Raw genomic sequence first — 20,245 nt, 5'->3', positions numbered from 1 at the left:
TAGAGCGTGTTTGACCTATCACAAGACATGTAGACAATGGCACTGTTGTGTTTTTCCCGTGGCATTTAACGTGCATTGCTGAATTTCAAATCACAATTTATGAATATTAGCAGCCCGGGCGCCGTCGTCATTAACATAAGATTGCATTATGTAGGCTATAGCCCAATTGTCCATACATGATTTTGTATGTCGCACAGGCTTGGGATTTAAACTTTTATTTAGGTCATGATGCCCCTATCACTGGGTAGACAAAAGGACAGTGAACAAGTCCTCCCAGCGGGCTTTGTGTTGTACTTATGCCACATCATCAAGGCTTCACTTCTCCTATTTATTTGATCCTGTTTGGTCCTCCTCCTCGTGCCCCCTTGTTCATGCATTATGTAAAAAAAAAAAAAAAAAAAATTGAGACTGCTTTCTCTTTTCTTTCCTCACTATCTATCTCCCACCCCCTTCCTGCCACCCCCCACCCCCAATCTCCCTCACCTCCCCCTCCCCTCCCCTCTTCATTTTTTTCCCTCTCTCTACTCTGGCCCTTCACCCTGCTTTCACCCATTTCGCCCCATCTGAACTGCTGTGTGTGCGTGTGTGTGTGTGAATTTGTGTGAGATCGGTCTTCTTCGTAGATTGACTGCCAGCACGGACAGTGAAGGCACTGCCAGCAGCCAGGACATGAAAAATGCATCGCATAAGTTTGTGATAAGGCCCTGGGTAATTATGGCAAAGGCCCCTATCACAAGCGATTAGTCAGGACAGTGAATCTGAGCGTGTGCAAAAACCCTGGCGGTTGGCAGGCCTGTCTGCAGGATAGGAATCAGTCGGCGCTTGTGTGTGTGTGTGTGTGTGTGTGTGTGTGTGTGTGTGCAGAACTGCTCAGAACATTCACTGTCTATTATTGATGACATCTTATTTACTCTCCCTCCCACTGAGAGGCTCCTAGAGGAAAGCCTTCAGAGGAGAACCTGTATCTCTAATCCGTTTTCTGAGGATAATGCAGGGTTGGTATGATGTGATCATGGTCTACACATGGCCTTGTCAGCCAATTGCGCTCTCATTTGCTTCTTCCTCAGAATGGACTGTGTAGATTCACAGTCAGTTTTTTTTTTCTGTGTGCGAAGCACCAGCAAAGGAATGTTTTCTTTTTTTTTTTTTTTTTTTGTTTGATGATGAAAATCCAACCCAACCTAGATGTCAGTAGCTTTAAGCCATCATAGAGTCTACTCCTCAGGCTCCAACTGCTGATGTTCATTAAAATCCTATTTGATCAGTCTGTCCCATTCCCTGTGTGAGAAACTAGCTAGGCGGTTGTTACAGGACAGAGAATACTTTGAAACAGCACAGCGAGTTTGTCTTTTCTGCATGCCCCCCCTCCCCACACCACTACAGACACAAACGGGTGCAACAGTGATGCTTTTAGCAAGGTCTCGCACACTTGCAAAATGGATCAGTGATTCAGAGATGATGGCAGGGTGACAGTGAATTACAGATGGAGGAGGTTTTAACGTCTGTAATCCCTGTCCGTCCATTACAGAGTTGAGTTTCTTTAGAGGGGATCATCACTCTTCTCTCCTGTTGTTTTTTTCTTTTATTTTGACCCAGTCAAGCACTTTTCTGGAACATTGTGTTTCTACTTGAGAGATTGCAAGCCTTAATAAGATATGAGTGAATAGCTGAGTCTTAACCTAGCCTATATTTTATATTTTCTTTGTAAGCTCTGGAAATTAAGAACAGACCTTCCTACACAAGTTCCCCAATTTAGGCCTAATAGCCTACATCTCACCTCATAACATTTCCTGGAACATAGCACCCTGGAGCCATTTTGAAAAATAGTTTACTATGTTAGTGTAGAGCTAAATAGTGACTTAGGAGAAAAGTGATCTAGAGCTTGTTCTTATTCACTACCCCCTAATGGGTAAATTTAGGAAAAGGCTTTTGTAAGCTGATCCCAGAGCGGTGGTCAGTAGCAACCTGAGTGGTTTTAATCTCTCAGCGACAGGGCCGCTGTTGTCTGGAGGAGTTTTAGTGTTAATTTATGAGCTGGTTGTCTGAACTCACTGGTGGGATATTTTTACCCCTCTGTTGCTGCACAGGCTGGGGGAGCATAGAGGAAGGGGCATCACGTCATGCTTTTACTGTAGCCAACCGCTTCTCTGCCCAGTGACAAAACCTGGCATTGGGACTGAGGTTTTACTGTGTGTTGGTGGGTGGTGAGCGACTAAGCATGAGTCAGATCGAGGGACGAGTGCATGTCAGGTCTTTGGTCTGCCCCCGGTCTACTTCGGTCAGGCCTATGTCATCTCACTTTCTAAGATGTTCTGGTGTGTCCTTCTGAACGATGCACTCCATACGACTGAGAGGAATGTGCAGCTCTGGGAAAAAAAACTTCTCTTCATCTACCTTATCAGCGGCTAATTCTCACCAGAGGCCCATACTCCCCAACTTCGCAGCGATTTATTGCACGTCACACTCGGGCTCAGTTTCTTCACCCTCCCTCTGTTTTGAGGAGTGTCTATGCTAGACTCAGTTTATCCCATTAACTACAACAAGTAAAGACATTTTACTGTCTTCAGTCAATACCAACATGTTTAATTAAACACGTTTCCCACATTGTAAAATACATTTTGACCAATGTCATCTGATGTTAGAACAATAGATAAAACGCACTAGACTAAAAATAGGGCTATCCACGCAGATTGACTCAGTGGCTTTTAATGCAGGCTTTATGCAAATGTGTGTGACAAACAGACATGTTACCTTATAAAACTTGAAGGTGTGGAAGTCTCTGCTTGGCATAAAAATATCACACACAAATGTGTTTTTGTATCCGCAATTTTTAATTTTAGATTCAGCAACACTGAAACATGGCTCTTTTTCATTTTCAACGGCATTTAGTTAAGACGGGCCGAACGTAATGCTAATATTGTCATATAAAATAACGATTAATTTTGTCCCCTCTTTTACAAAAAGAATTGCAAATAATCTATGTCATAATACTGTAGTACTGTACTGTTCATCTGAGTACAGCGAAGGCCTATTTTCTTACTCCAAGAAAGCTTTTTGTTTTTTTTATTTAATTCATAAATTGAAGGTAGTTTAATACATGTCGAGATACTGAGATTTGCCTGATAAACTGGGCCAACTGACACCTTAGAGGGAGTAGAGTTACTTCTGTTGACTTTTGTTTTCTTGCACCCTGAAATGAATCATCACAGCACATTTCACAACAGACTTGTTATATGCAAACGTAAGTTGCACTATTCCTCCACAGGCTGATTGTGGACATCACAATATATTAGAGAGGCCTACAGAGCATGTGAAATTCCTGTATCTTGCTTTTTATCTTTCTGCTACTCTGAATCCTAAGTTTTCAGTTTCAGGATACACGTTAATCCCTATTTAAAAACACAACGGGCCCCAATAAATGATTGGCCGATAATGAGAAATTACATTTATTATGTATTAATCAGACAATCGAATTATGCCTGATAAACGATTGGCTAGTAATACAAACCAAATTCCTTTTATTGACCTGACAAGTGCAGCATCTAGAGATGGGACGATGTAGCATTTTATTGTGGATCGCAATTATAGACGCTCACAATAATCTGATCGTATTTCTGTGATCGGGATATGTGGAAACTAGTGGGATTTAAAAAAAATGAATACCTGAATTATTATGTATTTTACAATGTTGCTATTGTAAAATGTAAACGTTCATTTTTGCATGGGGATCTTATGATTCCTACATGTTCAGGATTGTTACATTGTCTGTGATGCAATAAAATATATAATTTTTCTGAAAATGTAATGTAAAGTGATTCCAGATGGCCCCTTGTTTTACTTCCATTTTAACAGCCTTTTTTTGATGATTATCATGAATTGCATTATTTTTTTAAAATGACACTCTTTGCACCATTATGCTTTTTAATGTACAGAACTAGAAAGTTAAGGCTGTGGAATATTATATCATCTATCTTTGCTCACTTCATCTCGGCTTTTCTTAACCTCAGGTGTGCATAAACTACAGGTTATAAACTTCTTTTTTTTAAATCTTTTTTCTTACCAGTGTCGGCCATGTAAAGCAAGTAATCGGTTATCTATATCTGCTGGGGGGGGGGGGGGGGGGAATCCATATTATGCATATCCCAAATAAAAATAAAAATGTTTTTTAAACAGCCAATATTGTATACATATTGAATGTTTGAGGATACTTCAATCAATACCAAATAAAATCTTAGTAATTAATGTCAGTTGTGCTGTTCGAACTCTGTATATATTGTGTTCATATTCCCCACCACTTTTAATGCAACTGCAGTGACAAAACTCCCCTCCCAAACAACCAGCAACAAGAGCACAGGGGGCAGTTTCCAGAGACCTATTTTCAAGTGGCAGGCATTATTTACAGCCCCACTTGGAGTCTCTCTCACCTACGGCATCATAGAGTTTCACCGTATCTCATGACAGAAGCATCCATTATTCTGCTGCTCTGTATTCCAGGAGAGAGCATGGGCTTCAGTGACTGGACACTTCTCTTTAGGCTCGCTTTGGAGTGTGCTGGTTGTCTCCACCACTGAGTCCGAGGATAATGCCCACTTTAATTTAAAAAATCAAGTTTTCACCTGAAACGGCGTCTCCAAGGCCTATGATATCTTGTATCGTCTATTGTTCATCTTGTAATATTAAGCCTACTGTTTCCAGTAAACATAAATTTTGCATTCCCAAGGGGAAAAATGTCTGTTGTTGTCTATAGTTGACTGTTAAAATAAGAAGGTGCAGACCAGCACTGGGCTCAGATCCAGTCTCATCCGTGCAACAAAACACACCAACATTAATTTCTTGCTGCTTTTGTTATCTTTTCCCTTGTCTGCCACGTGTTTCCAGCCATCTCACTGCCACCAAGGTGCTCTTATTTAAAATGCCAGCTTTTTATTTAAAAGTCAATACCTGTTTTTGTTCACAGGTATGTGACCTACAAATAATTAAACTTTATCGGACACTGCGTGTAATAGAGGCTGCAGCTAACAATTATATTAGAGCTGCAACGGACTATTTTTTTCATTATTGATTAGTCTGCAGATTATCTTCTTAATAACGGAATAATTGTTTTGTCTATAAAATGTCAAAATAACAATTGAAAGCAAAATGCAGAAAGTCATAACTGAGGAGCTGGAACCCAAAAGCCTGTTGTTTTTCCTAGAAAATAGTTAAATCCGCTGTCAAATGGTTGCTGATTAATGTTCTGTCATTCGGGTAATTTATTAAATTTTTTCAGTTATCCATCGTTCTTTCCTGTATTTTCCATACTCTGGAGTCATTTTTCACTTTACATGCAGTTCACAAGGATTAGAGTTAAGTCAGGAAACCTAAGAAATGTGTGGTGAGAATAACTGAATAATGACAACTCTGGTGAAGAATTGACTTAAAGCAGTCGAGGAAATCTGATCTTTTTGAAAAACCATTTGATTGGTTGTTAACGTGTAGGTTTCTGATGACCCAGCACGTCGAGCCTGGGTGCCATTTTTTTTTTAGCTAAGCAAGATGTTAACATGGAAATATAAACAGAGGCAGTGGACCAGAAAACGAAATGGAGTCCCGTTTCCACAAGGTACCACAATGTGATAATTTAGACCAACTGCAGACGGTGACACACTGGGGGCCAGTGTTTGAAACGTTTGCCTGGCACACTGCTCAGTTTGAAGCTAATGCAGAGCTTAATTTTGTTCTACAAACGTGTCCCTCTGCTGAAATGTGTTTCTGCAGCAAACACACGGTGGCCTTCAGCGACGGGTGTAGCCAAGCTATTGGTGAACCACTTGCTCTGCCTAATTTTAGTGTTGTTTATCTCACTGTTATCAAAGAGTCTGGGCTAAATAAGGCTGATGTGCAGACCTCGTCCCATGTCAACCCATGACTCCAGTATCAGTGTCCTGTTAGATCATTGACCATAGGTATTGAATTCTAATAGGCCTATTGGTTTGTCCTAATGGTCGGTGTATTGAATTATGATATTGGCACAGGCTGATGGTCTCAGGATTGAATTATGATATTGGTGTGCTGCAGGCTAATGGTTCTTGGCATTGAATTATGATATTGGTGCACTTTGATGGTGTAGGGATTGAATTATGATATGGCCCGCTATCTGCTAATAGCTCACTCTGTGTAATTTTCAATGTCAATCATGGCTTCAGTTGCTAGATCCATAGACGGCCTTCAGGCTCAACCCATCAGTCACATCAGATGGGAACAGCCTTCAACCTTTAGCCTCACTTCTCCCTCCAATTTCTGTCACTCTCTCCTTTTGCTTGCTTTTGTCTTGTATTCAATACATCCTGGAGTGTGTGATTTGCTACCACGGGAATTTTATTATTCTAAAAATAAAAGGGTTTCATGTGAAAAAACCAAAGACGAGACGTTTATTGTTAATCCCTTTATTTAACTGCCACGTATCATCCTACACTCTGGTAGGCCGTGTGATTAAATTAGTCCTGTTGACTCACAGTGTTAATATAGGCCTAGTAGGCCTGTTATGCTATTCCCTTATGAACATAAGCATCTTTCATCACACATGTGTAAGATGATAAGATGTTTGAACGTGTGTGGATTTGACATTTTCACACACCGCCATAAGGATCCCAATGTCAAAATAATGGAATAGTAATGGCTCTGAATCTGAGCTAACTTTGTTTCTGTAAGTGTCCACACCTTTGCAGTGTTTATGTTGAGCTCATTCCCATTTTGGTAGTTTAAAAGCAACCAGAGCTGTGATGGTCCTGCTGCCAGCTCACAGAGTAAATGGACGGCCTGCTTCTGTGTCAGCCCTCTAAAAATAACACAGACTGCTGGCTGGGCTCAGCAGAAAACTACCACCGATTATGATGATTCAACTACCCTGTATTCACAGGTGCGTGTGCTGGATGGAGGTGGTTTATGCTTAACAAATTGTTCCCTACATTCAGTGAGATATTCATTGCTTTAGTTTTACATTGTAGGTTGGCAACCTTTGCCCAGTGAGAGGAGCTCAGTTGAGGAAGTGTACCCATTGACTGCTTATGTATATTTTCAGTTTTTGAGGCGTAATCATCATTGGAAAGAACAGCTGTCTTATTTAGGTATAGTGAACCAAAATGATTGTAATGCTTGATATATTAATTTGAAGTATAGTGGTACTTGGATTCAATATTTTTTTAACCAAAGGCTTGGCGATTAATAGGCTAAACGCAGGACTGGTCCGTTGCTCTGCCGACATGGGAAATTTCATACAAATGTCCTGTAGCTGTTAAATTCATTGGCTATCCCTAGACGATACCTTAACCTCTGCTTGACATTTGACCCGAGCAGCTGTCAGACTGGAGCCAGGGTTCAGAGGTGGTCTGACCCTCCAGACCTCAGTATGACCTGGGCAGTCTGACTGGTCTAACCTTTTAGAGCTAACAGATGATGACTTTACCGTCTGTCTTGCCTTTTAACAGGTCTAGCCTCCTTGAACTTGAACTTGTTTGGATGTGGAAAGAAGGGAGAAAATGATCACACAATTACCCAAGTGTTTTTTCCCATGCTTATGTATTTGTTTTATTTTTAAAGGATGACCAATGGCACAGTCAGAATCTTCAAACTTCAGTCTTTGTTTAATTATTTGTGAATCATTCTTTTTATGCCCACAATTCAAAAGCCTTAAACTGAGTGTACATTACTAAACTCATTTCGTTTCTAAAAGTGAGAGTGTCTTCTTGAGGAAGGGGGAAGGGAATATGTGTTTAGTAGACACAGGCTCATCCGCTGACTGCTGTCTGACCCTGAGTTCAGCGGTATGGTTATTAATAGGCCCAGAGGCCTCAACTTCCAGGAGGCCCTCTGATCAGCTCCAGATGTGGAATGAGAGAGGACAATTGTACGTTAGCCTATCCATGTTTCACATGAAGCAGAAAGTAGGGAGATAGGCATTTGGTGAGACTGATAAAGAGTGAGTCAGGGAGGGAGGAAGGGAGGGACAGGAGACCTTTCCACAGCAGGAGTGCGTTTTGTGAGTCTTTGTTTTCGTGTGTGTGTGTGTGTGTGTGCGTGTGTGTGTGTGTGTGAGTGATTTTTGTTGTTTTTTTTCGTTTATTACACTCTCTGCCCTCAGACCAAAAGACCATAAAAATGTATGGCATCACCATGGTGACCATAATAACTACCTATAAAACAGCATGTAAACTGTGAAATAAGACAAACAGACCAGAACAGCCCTGACTGGCTGGCTGGTGAAGTGAATGGCTGCCTTCCGCCATAAAACTATTTGAGAGCCAGACTGAAGGAATGCCTTGGAGGCTGCTGTGGCTGTCACGACACATGAAAGGATTAGGCTCTGTGTTTTATCTCCTCTTTATCTGATGGTAATGGATAAGCTGAGTGTAGCCTATCATCTGACGCTTGGGCCCGGGGTTTGATGTTTTAGTAGGGTGACGGTTTGTTGAGTTGACCGCTTTGGTCTATTGATTGCTGTTTGATGGTTTTGATATGTAGGCTGTGTGGAACAGGTCAAGTCTTTTATGCAGTGGAGGCTCCAAATAGCTTTTAGCTGTCCTTCACTCCTCCCATTACTCTAGTGGTTCGTTTGATGTTTGGATCAATCAATAGAAAGAGCCTGAGCTCTTACACATGCTCCATCCTACTTCCCACTTAGCTCTATATTCCTCTTCCCTCATTGTGCAAGCTTTATATCACATTCTCTCAACACAGAATAAATTATATAATTACAACCCATTACATAGCCTAATGCAAGCTAATTATTCTGTCATTACTGTAAGGATTAGCTATGCTCATTCTGTCTTTCTCACTGTGTTTCTCCGTCTTTTCCTCTCGAAAGTCGTGCAAGCAGAGCAGAAAAACCCTTTACTCATGAAGGCTGAGTAAGACTCAGCCTCGGGACACGCTGTGTTGACGTTGATCATATAGACCATGGGTGTCAAACTCAGTCAGGCTGGGCCATGCTAGGAAACAGTGACAGCATGTGTTGGACACATTAAATAGTCTCAATATATCTAACCTAATGGGGGCATTTTCATACATGCTTTTGATTAATGCGTAGAAGTCAACATGCTGCTTTTATAGGCTGTGGCACAACGCCTGCTGATGTGTCATCATCAGGCGTCGAGAAAATTACTGGATACAACAGATAGACAAGGCTAAATTAAAATGTGGAAAAGGGCATCATGCAGAGCGGGGATTTAATGTACCAGAGGCACATGAGAGTGATGCAGACCTTTTTCACTGTCCTGTCACTGTGCCAATAGCACGAAGCTGCTTGTAGTCCTTAAATGGAAATCTAAGTGAATTACAACAAATCAGATAGGCTAACGAATTGAGAGCAGATCAAATCTTAACTAAATTACAGCAACTTTGAACACTGCTCCATTGTTGAGGGTCATAGATTTTGTAGGCCTTGTCAGTATCCGCCAATGTTCATTGCATGTTCATTTGGTGTCGTATAAACTAATAGCGGTGGTGTCACTTTGCTCGCCCAAGTCCTTGGGACCCAGGCTTGTATATGTGCTACAGGGCCTGGAGAGCCCCACTCTTCCTCCAGACTTGATTAATCCCTATCGCCCCTCTCCATGATCGCAGTTTCCATTTTTTAGTCCGTATCTGTGCACTCATCCCCTCCCCAATCTCCTCTCACTGGCACAGAATGGCTTCCTGGCAGAATGGAGGCATTAATTCAGGGATGAGAGGTGTGATACTCTCTCCCTCTCTCTCTGGTTCTCCCTCTTTCTCTCTCTATCTGTGCTCTGTTTGTAATGCGTGGCCTTTATCGTAGCTGAAACAGCTCACTACCCTCTGATCCTATCTCAGATCTCAATATCCTAGCCGTTCCACCCTGTAAACGCAGGGATGAAAAATCTTGCCCTTTCACCAATGCATTACACCCTAGCATATCGCCATACCCCTCTCCTCCCATTGCACCCTCCAAACCACTCACCCTTTGTGACACAGGCCTCCAGCTAAATTCCAACTCTGCAAAATGAGACCAAGTGAGCGGCACTTCCTCCCCACCAGAAACCATCTTACTCTCATTATATTTGTATTTAGGCTCAGGCTTGGCCTCTGAAACCGCTCGTCAGACAATAGGTCGGGCAAAAATAATGACTAGCTCTCAGTAGGCTTCAGGAGAGTTAAGGCTTGGATGTTGAGGAGATAAAACAACAACCAGTCTCTCAGCAGAGGAACATGGATCAATACAAACGAGGCTGTGGTGTAAAAAGCTTGTTTTTGATCCGGGCTTGCGTCAGCGTCAGTGAGGTGAGCCTTGACAGCTCCTGTGCTGTTGGTAGATATGGATCTGTGTTCAAAAAAAGGAGCAAAACGCTCAGGGACCACAAGCATCTTGTTGGACTGGGGAGAGTGCTAGGCTGACCCCCGCCCCCAACTGCTCTGCACACAAACATAGATGCATCCCCACAGTTGAGCGCACACACGCACACTCACAAAAGTGTTCAGCCCTCAGTTGTCACAGTGAAACTATTGTGTTAGATCGCGGTTGAGAAAACTTTGTGGCTTTGACTCCAATGGGTGAGAGAGGAAAAGCAAGAATGGAGATTCAGGGGGCTATGACTTGCGTCTTCAAGCCCTGTGTGGTTTGTGAAAACGGCAGCTGCTGACACATTTAAAGTTCTGCATCCTGCTATCGCTATGTCAAAGGTAGGAAGGCAGACAGGCAGCCAGGATTGTAGTCGCTTATCTGCGCTGCTACTGTGCTGTGTTTTGAGGGGGCGTTCCTGTGATCTGTGATCATGTACCGTGTCGTTGTAGCGAGCGTGGCTGTCGCTCCTGACTGAGCCACCACCCCACGACTCCACCCCCACACAGTAGATCCGGCATACAGAACAGTCAGCCGCATAGGAAGGTGGAACGCTGTGAGGGGAGATGGAGGGGGAGTTTCAGAGGTAGGCCTCGTAGATTTCAGATAAGACATCTTTCCAGACGCCTCTTACTGTTTACTATCATAACCACATAACAGCCTCAGACATGTCGGAGATAAAAGGAAAGATTAGCGACTGCACCAGCAGGACAGAAAACTTCATCTCTTAAACATCTGTGTCATGTTGCCAAGTAGAGAGACAGTAAAAAGTCTTTTCACTTTTATAATGCACACAGAAAGCTGTATTTAAAAATATTAACCTCTTCTGTACTGTGACTAATAAGGTGTTGGTGTTACTGAGAAGTAAATGTATTTTTGTCCATCTCCTTCTAACGCCTGGCATGAATTCAAGAGTGGTACTCCATTAGATTAATGTGTAAAACATGTGCCGACTGTGAAGCAGTTAACCTACATTGTGTTTGGACTATAGGAGTAGTGGCAGACTACTTGGCATGTATGACTGTAGACTAGGTGTAAACAAAGCGTTTCTAGCAGTTACAGTCCTAATTATTCCACAGAGAATGAGATCTGAAGCAGATCCTTGTGTGGTATTCTCTCCTGTGTGTGTGTGTGCACTCCTGGTCACCGTGGCGTCACAGACGGCAGCTGCAGATTGACTTCATACTGTGTACATAACAATAACCTTGTTGTCATTCCACCGGCCTATCTGTCTCGGCATCGTCGTAGCGCGAGGGTATAAGGAATACCATGAAGTTTTGGTACCTCAATTAAAGTGCGTCTGTCTCCTGTTATCTCATTTAGTCGGTAGTCGATATGATTGGCATAATCAGACATGCCTGATTGGTGCCTCCCATTTAATTAATCAGTCTCACTGTATCATCACCTGTGGCTCATTAGAGTAATTAGAGTGAATTAGTCAGATAGAAGGCCTCTCTCTGTCTGCAGAGTGGAAGGGATTTCATTAGGAGAGATGAACACACACACGTTCACCTTGGGTCTGATGGCCAGTGGAAATGGGATTTGTTTACCCGTGACTGTTATCTGTGATTAGTATTATTACTACAGTTGTAGGACGGAGATAGTTTTCCCCCCGGTTTGGCCCGATCTCCCCACCTAGCTGCAAACATAGCTCACCATGCCAAATTTCACTGGGCTAACATGTTAGCAGACTTCCTCTTTTGAAACGGAGTTCAAAAGAATGTGGAAAGACTGGGCTCCCCAAGTTACTGCAGCGGCCTGTCTGTGCATTCATGTGAGAGCACACGCGTGTGGAGTAGTGTGCGGGAGGCTTCTTGGCCAAGTCGGTGTTGAAGTCTCTCTAGGGAGTGTTGGCAATCTGTTCCAATCGTCTTTACAGCTGACCAGACGACCAAATGAACCAGGACAGGGACTGCTGCTGTGGGCCGGCCCAGCCAAGCCAAGCAGGGCTGTTACAGCAATCACACAGACATTACAGCCCACTTAATGCTCCCCTGCACACACCATATTCCATCCTCTGCTAAACTAGACAGTGCGGTCCTAACCAGCCATAGCAAGATTTAAAAATCCTGCTCAAGTTCATTTGAAATGGTTAAACGAATTAATTCTCCAGTAAATTAAGCAGTTTTCAGATCTGAAAAGTAGAACCTTTCAAAGTCGGCCCAAGGACAGCCAGAGAGTGTTGACCTCAGAGACGGAGCCCAAGGCCCAAGGACAGAGTACACAAGTTTTTCATGCATGTTATTTAGTGCTCTGTAGTCCTCTGTAGTGCACCGCAAGCGTTACATTGACGCATTAACTGGTATTGCTGGTAATGACACTTAGCAAATATAGATTCCCTTCATTTACATGTTGTTGGATTCTGGCAGGCTAATTTGAGTTTATTCATGTCTCGTCAAACATGTTAATTTGTAATATTTAACAACTAAGCATGAATGTCAATCATTGATGTCAAACATGATAGAAAGAATATCCCAATGGTATGCCAGATGGCAGAGCCCCTGTGGAGCAGCTTTGCCTAAAGTTAACAGTATTCCCCTCCAATGTTTTGGAGCTTGATGAAGTGAACAGAATAGCTGAATTTACTTAATAAATTAAAAATAAACCCTGTAATAAATTACACATTTAGATATGAAATACGCAACAAAATGTGTAGAACTTGTCTGTTCCTAATTAGATTCAAGATTCAAGGATTTTATTATCATATCCACTCATAATAATAGTAATAATAAGAACAGGGTTGTAATTAGGGCTGTATTGATATGCATGTTTTAGTTTGATTCTGAAACCTTGCCAGTAATACGAGCCATGTTTGCACTGCTGACTTCCTTGTTCAAAATGAAACATGCCAAGGCCCAACCCAATCTTTTTTAGCTTCCTAGTCTGCAAAGTGCACACAATGTTGCCATTTGCTGTCATGACTGTAGATGGATGGTGACAGATGTCACCTTTCCAGTATCTTCCTATTTAGCCATCTATTAATCTAGCTATTTGCTATCTTTAGTCATGACAGTAATATAAACTGCGATGTGGTAGCTAGCAAGGATCAGGTAGCTGGACCGATTGGGAACTGACAGTTCTCACGGTAGGGAGTTCGAACAGATTAACCATATTGACATTTTCCATTCTCGTATTAGAGTAAACATCAACCAGTTTTAATTGCGCAACCGTATTCCCATACGTTGTTTTTAGCTTGAAACAGTCAATTTGACACAATCAGTACTTGGCTGTTGAAAAAATGTATAACGAAGCAGTGTCAACACTTTGTAAGTGTGTTTTTATAAAAAAAAAAGAAAACACTCATATGTGCCATTTAAATAGTTTGTTGAAACAAAGAACAAAAGTGAATTCTCCTGTGTGTCTAGCTTGCACTTTTTTAACATGTAAACTGACCACAGTACAGTCCAGTTTTATTTTTGTTAAGAACCCACATTCTACAAAAACAGCATTCAGCAGAGGATACATATTTGTTCAGTATTTCACTTAAGGTACTTAAACATGACAGCCTAGCGTGCTTATACGTCGCTTAAAATGGGAGTCGAATCGGTCCCCTAATGGTAAGATTTGATGTGTGTGAACAAGGGGCGGGCAGCGGGGATTGTGCACTTTCGGATGTTACGCTCTATCAGCAAGATGAGTGTAAAGTCTGCTCATGTCTGCTGATGTGGGCAGAGAGTTTGCTGCATAGTCAAAACCTGACTGTGTCTGAGGGGTCTTTTTTTCACTGAGACCATGCCCATAATTACTTGCCCAGTTGGCACTGAATCAATCCTCTTTCATGTGTGATGTGTTTATTTAGCTTAACATTGAGAGTTTTTTTGGGGAATGGGGATTTGGTAACACATTGGGATATGCGCAGGGTTTTTGGAAACGGATTGGACAGAATCAAGGGCGTCAAGGATTGGCTTATGACCTCCTTAAGCAGAACCCTAGGGGAGGACTGTGGTGATTTCCTCCTAAATACAGAATCAATATATATCAATAGAGCATTGTGTTGAACTTGTTTTTTGACTTAGTTGGAAAATGAATGTACCTGAAATTTGCATGGACTAATTTGCATATCAAAGAGCAATCTACTAAATTATTAAAGGTGTTGTTGTTTACAAGGTTACTTATTTCAACCCAATAAGAAAACCGGAGCTGTACATTTCCTACCGACATTAAAACGGCTAGAACACAAACAGTGTAGTGTATAATGTAGTAGAGTTGTTATAGTAGTATGAAGGTTATGTCCTTATTTAAACCCAGAGATGAGATAAGGGAGCCAAACAGTGGTTAAGTGACAGTGGTGATTTAAGATGGTGCAGACAATCTAATGCAAACTTTACTTTGATAAATGTCATTTTAATTACCTTTCTCAAGCTTTATTCTTCAAATTGATGCACTTAATTGTGTCCTGAGGTGCGTAACACACTCGCACACAGAGACACAATCAGTAGCCTATAATAATCAGTCATCCATGATATTATATTTCTATGGTGATTCAGATTATGTAGAAATTATGATTTTGTTCAAAATTAATTAGTGTTTAATGGCATAGCTTGACTCACTGACACCATTATCTCTTTGTTTTTGGAATGTACCTAAAAACCTGAACCTGAAATCTGTTCAGACACTGTTCCAGTGAGTTATAATGATTTAAGATGTATTAGCCTTCAGGCCTAATACATCAAATTGTGATTAATATCTGCCAAATTTGATGTTCGTATCTTGAACCAACTGGGCCTTTATATTCTTGTTCCTGTAGCTAATCTTTACCAATATAATAATTACACCTCTATTCATGAACTAGAGCATTCATTTTTTGACAATTAATTTAACATGATTAAAATTTATAAGGTTCCTCCTTTCATCAAGCGTTGCACAAGCTTCTGCGCACGCTCGAATTCACTAACAGATAGTGCAGCTGCTCCATGGCCATGGGCGGACAGGCTGCTACATCAACTGCTCCATGGGCAGCCAGAGCAAGATGGCATGTAAGCAAGTGAGCCGCTTTTTTTGTATTTTTCCCCCAAACGTCCTGTACTACTGTGTCAAATCTATTGCAGAGGACAGTCGACCAACATTTGTTATATTTTTTGTATGGTTTGTGGATAAAACAAGATCACGGCTGGTCAGGGAATTAACTTATTGCTGATGGGGGGGGGGGGGGGGAGAGAAATCTCCTAATTAGTATTTGATCACACTATTTCTTTAGAGGCTTGTATTTTCGTGTGTGTGTGTGTGTGTGTGGAGGGGGGGGGGGCGTGGGCAATGTGGGGAGGTGGGCATGTGTGCGTGAGTGTGTTTTGGGACCTTGTCAGCAGACTGAGCCACAAGGGCCCCTGTGGTAATGTGTGTATTAAATGATTAGTGTGTTAGTTAGCATAACGGCCCTTCAGCAGCGTTTAATCACTCTCAGGGGTGGGCGGCCTCACAGGAGGTGGATGGGAGGGGGCAGAAGAAAATGGGGAGGCGGAGTAAAGGGAGAAGAGAGCGAATTTAAACAGAGGAGAAGGTACTGCTGGTTGAATGAGTGAGTGGATGATCTGTAGAGAGTACGGAAAAATGAGGGGGAAGAGGAGTGAGCGTGACAGGAGGCAAGAATCCAACAGAAACATAATCCAGCAACTCTCACACACTCAGCAGAGGGAGATACAATCTTTACAAGGCCTGAACGTCTTGTTAATGTCAGCACTTGGCCCATCATCTGGAACAAGTCCCATAAAAGGCTATTAATAACAATGCAAAATGGATAAAGGCGGGCCCCTCTTCACAACACTGCTGTTGATAGTTGTGCTGTTGTTATGTGGTGAAAGAGTGTGGTGGGGGAGGGGGGGTCAACTGGTGCAGACAGTCAATAATTGTTGTGAACTGTGGGCAGAGTAGTAGTGGTAGTAGTCTATTGCTAGAGAAGCTGTCATGCATGCTGACACAGTGGTAACTGATTGACTGACAGGCGGAATGGATCCAGATACTGCTTGCGATGGTAGCAGATCAAACTATCGGTGTAGCCGGGTTTTCCTTGGCGGGATATCGGTGTTGTGGTTCTCCTCACTGCCTCCGCTGCTGCAACATACTGGCCAAGTTCAGCTGAGGCAGGACGGGTAGTCTGCAGCACGCCAGATTAGTCAAGGACCCTGCTGTCTTGTCAGGAAACAGCTCCTGTCTGTTTCTTCTGAATTATAACAATGATGCTGGTTGTAGTGACAGACAATATTAACTACGGCAAAATGTGCAGCTCTCCTTTGGCCAAACTAAAAAAAGTTGTGTTTGTGTTGCAGAAAGAACTAGACGCCACCGCCACACAGCTTGCCAACAGACAGGACGAGAGTGAACAGTCCAGGAAGAAACTAATCGACCTGAGCCGCGAGTTCAAGAAGAACACACCAGAGGTGAGAAAATCCGATATTCACAGACACGCACCAACAAACAGCCACGTATATATGTCCCGCGATTCTTTTGACAATCGTGGTGTGCCTCGTCTCTTCTCCTCTTCATATAAATGTTGCCGTGATTATTTACTGAGAAAGCAAGGGAGGAGTAGACGGAGCAGAGATGCGGGCTTGGCTCCCAAAAATAGTCTCTCCATTAGTTTCCCTGAAATCCTAAAGAGACAAAACAGAAAACCCCTCAGGAGTTTGTATTATCTGACCTAGTTTTTTATGCGTGCAAAAAGTGTGGTCTGTGAGTGTGTATGTGAGAGAGAGAGAGAGAAGAGAGAGAGAGAGAAATGAGAGAGAGAGAGAAATGAGAGAGAGAGAGAAATGAGAGAGAGAGAGAGAGAGAGAGAGAGAGAGAGAGAGAGAGAGAGAGAGAGAGAGAGAGAGAGAGAGAGAGAGAGAGAGAGAGAGAGAGAGAGAGAGCAGGAGGGAGAGAATGAAAGAGAGTGTGACAACACTACTAAGTGGGATCAGGAGGGAATTCTGTCCTGTTCCTGTGTTCCCATCACTCCTCCTGGGAATATTTGTTTCATCTCTGTTACCAAGGCAACACATTTTAAACCACACAGCGAAAACAAAGTATTGTTGTGTTATTATTGGTAATGTCACCATGGTGAATTATTGATAGCAGTATGAATTATGTATGAATGGCGTAGACTGTGGATAGAAAATTGTCAACTCTCGGTGGAGTTGACAGTAGGCCTTTTATAGTTACCACAGGATGAGGATTGTGACTATTGACTTCAGCTTGTAGCCCACCCAGTGTAGAGGACTATACACCAGAGGAAACTGTACCTGCATGTGAAAGATGCTAATTTCACTTTACCCTACACATTCATCTCTAATCTCATTTCAAGTATAACCACATAACTAGCTACACTCAGGAGGCAGGGACACACACACACACACACACACACACACACACAGAGGTGGAGTGATGCACACAAAGAAAACATCCAGTGAAGCTGAGACGCACACACAGAGGCAGATAGCCTAGATCACAGAACAGGACACACACATTCATCAGTGTAACAAGGCTGTGATTTAGGAAGGCTCCTCTGGCGTCTGTGTGGCCCCTGGCATCTCCCTGGTATGTGGAGGAGGAATCTGAGCCAGGCCAGACGAGCGACAGGATTCATTACAGGGCTGTAACAGCTCAATAGGAATCGGCACTAAAACTCCCGACGTTTGGAGGTGTATAAGCATCAAAGCTGCCTACCAAATAGGCCAGTTCATAACGTGTGATGGCCTGCGCTTGATTAAAAATGCCCAGATCGTCTTGTGCGCATTTGCGGAGCTGTGTTTGCTGTCTCTTGCGTGGCTGTGTGGTTCACCAGCCTATAGAGAGGGCTGTCAGCTCTCTGTGGTCTGCACCAGTCAGCGGAGATCACAGTCACATCAGATCAGACTGCATTAGGCTGAGCGGGAGTCCGTCTCTGATCCATTATTCAACAACCAGGAGACCGGCCCACGTTGACTGTGTCTAGTCTGCTGAGCTGTACTCGGTGTGAACTGCACTCACGGTCTGCATAATAACACACACACACAGGCTTTTGTAGCATTTTGAAAGTAGTGCAAAGAAATGCAGCGTGAAAACAAAGTTTCCATAATTCATTAGTACTGACGCACTGTTGATTTAGTTTTTTATTTAATTTTTTTTTAGGCTACATCTCACTGTGCTTCCTAAGTTGCCTGAATTATTCATCCACTTCTTAATTTCCTTTTAGTTAGTCAAGACTCCTCTACCACACTGTTATAAAGGCGAGGGTGGGAATGGTTGTAAAATGTCCCAAAGATTGCTAGCCAGAGGCAGCGGTAGTAAAACAACTTTGTGTGTGTGTGTGTGTGTGTGTGTGTGTGTGTGTGTGTGTGTGTGTGTGTGTGTGTGTGTGTGTGTGTGTGTGTGTGTGTGTGTGTGTGTGTGTGTGTGTGTGTGTGTGTGTGTGTGTGTGTGTGTGTGTGTGCACGCATGCACACACTCACGTTTGTGTTTAGCTGCAGGGCAGACAGACAGCGAATGGGAGTTCCATACTCCCTGGAGGATTCCTTGGGCTGGCCTGTCTGCTGTCTGCCGGCAGCTCACACACCAGCCATCCATCTCCTGCTGCCTGGCCCCCTCCACTCCCCTCACTACACACACACACACACACACACACATGCACACACAGATTGACCATGGTGTCTGTGTGCATTGTTATGTTATATGGTCATAAATCTTTGGAAGTGGGGGGGGCAGGGGGGCGGTGCATTAGAGTGGACCAAAGGGGTTCAGAGCTGGGGTGTTCAGCAAAAGCAGTGGCTCGCCTCTGCATGTTATTTGAATGTGTTTGTTTTTGTGGGTTCTGTGTGTGTGTGTGTGTGTGCGTGCGTGTGTGTGTGTGTGTACAAGCTTGCCCGAACTGCAGTCTTTAGTCACAACTTAGATGACAAAAATGCAAGATGAGAGGATAAACGTATAAACTGAAATAACATTAGGAATTTAATTAACTCTGCCTAAAAATGTAATAAGATTAATACGCCAACCTCAAACTATTATGGTAGAGTTGAGGCAGCTCGTCATGCAGACGCAGACTCAACACAAGTTCAACGTTATGATTTGTACAAAGGTAGTAATTATTGCAGGGCTCCTAGACTAGACTGCATTACATTATACAGAGGTTTCTTTTTTGGTCATAAATATTAACATACGTTTTAAGCTACAGTGATAATGGTACACTGGAGCAAAATGAAAAAGGTCTTCTACGCTAATTTACACCAATACAGACAAAGGTTTGAGCCCATTTTGCTTGGCTCTGCCAAAACAATGGCATATTAACTGAAGCAAAATAAGATGAAGAAAACAGTCCTTGTGTCAATGCCAACAGGAACTAGTGCAGGTTATCCAAAAACAAAAACCAACCGACTTCTGAAATGATAAATTAGGATATAATCAAAATCCTATGCAAATAACTGTGTGTGTGTGTGTGTGTGTGTGTGTGTGTGTGTGTGTGTGTGTGTGTGTGTGTGTGTGTGTGTGTGTGTGTGTGTGTGTGTGTGTGTGTGTGTGTGTGTGTGTGTGTGTGTGTGTGTGTGTGTGTGTGTGTGTGTGTGTGTGTGTGTGTGTGTGTGTGAGAGACAGAGAGAGAGGGGGCGTGGGTTGGGGGTGGAGCCGGGGGTCGGGGTGGAGGTCTTTATCCCCAGCAGGGGAATATTGAATTGGCCCAGACAAACAGCCACAACGACCCCTGATGAGGCAACAATGGGGCAGGGTCACTGGGGTCATGACCTGTCCTCAGCCCCAGACAAGCGGCCTGTCTGGACCAACCTGGGATAAGGCCGGCCCCAGACACTGGTCCCAGGTCAGTTTGGGATGCAGGCTCCCTGCTGCATCGGTTAGGCTTTTAGGCGGAGGTTTCTAAAAGGCGCAGGGTCTCCCGAGCACGCGTCTGTCGGTGCCCTACTTCACATCTTCATTAGGCTGTTTTGTGAGTATGAGTGTGTCCACGAACTG

The 20,245-nt window shown here is 43.0% G+C and overlaps 1 protein-coding gene across 5 annotated transcripts in view; it reads left to right on the top strand.

Moving 5' to 3' along the window:
• cux1b (cut-like homeobox 1b) overlaps window positions 1-20,245 on the top strand; it is a 58,467-nt gene that overhangs the window by 1,113 nt on the left and 37,109 nt on the right. For all 5 annotated transcript variants that reach the window (XM_084019716.1, XM_084019715.1, XM_084019712.1 and 2 more), the window contains exon 2: window positions 16,597-16,707. In XM_084019716.1, the coding sequence (XP_083875842.1) occupies window positions 16,597-16,707 (111 nt within the window). The remainder of the gene's footprint in view (window positions 1-16,596; window positions 16,708-20,245) is intronic.

Source organism: Eutrigla gurnardus (assembly GCF_963514095.1).
Source record: "Eutrigla gurnardus genome assembly, chromosome: 10".
Taxonomy (NCBI): domain Eukaryota; kingdom Metazoa; phylum Chordata; class Actinopteri; order Perciformes; family Triglidae; genus Eutrigla; species Eutrigla gurnardus.
This window is presented reverse-complemented; position numbering and strand designations above follow the sequence as displayed.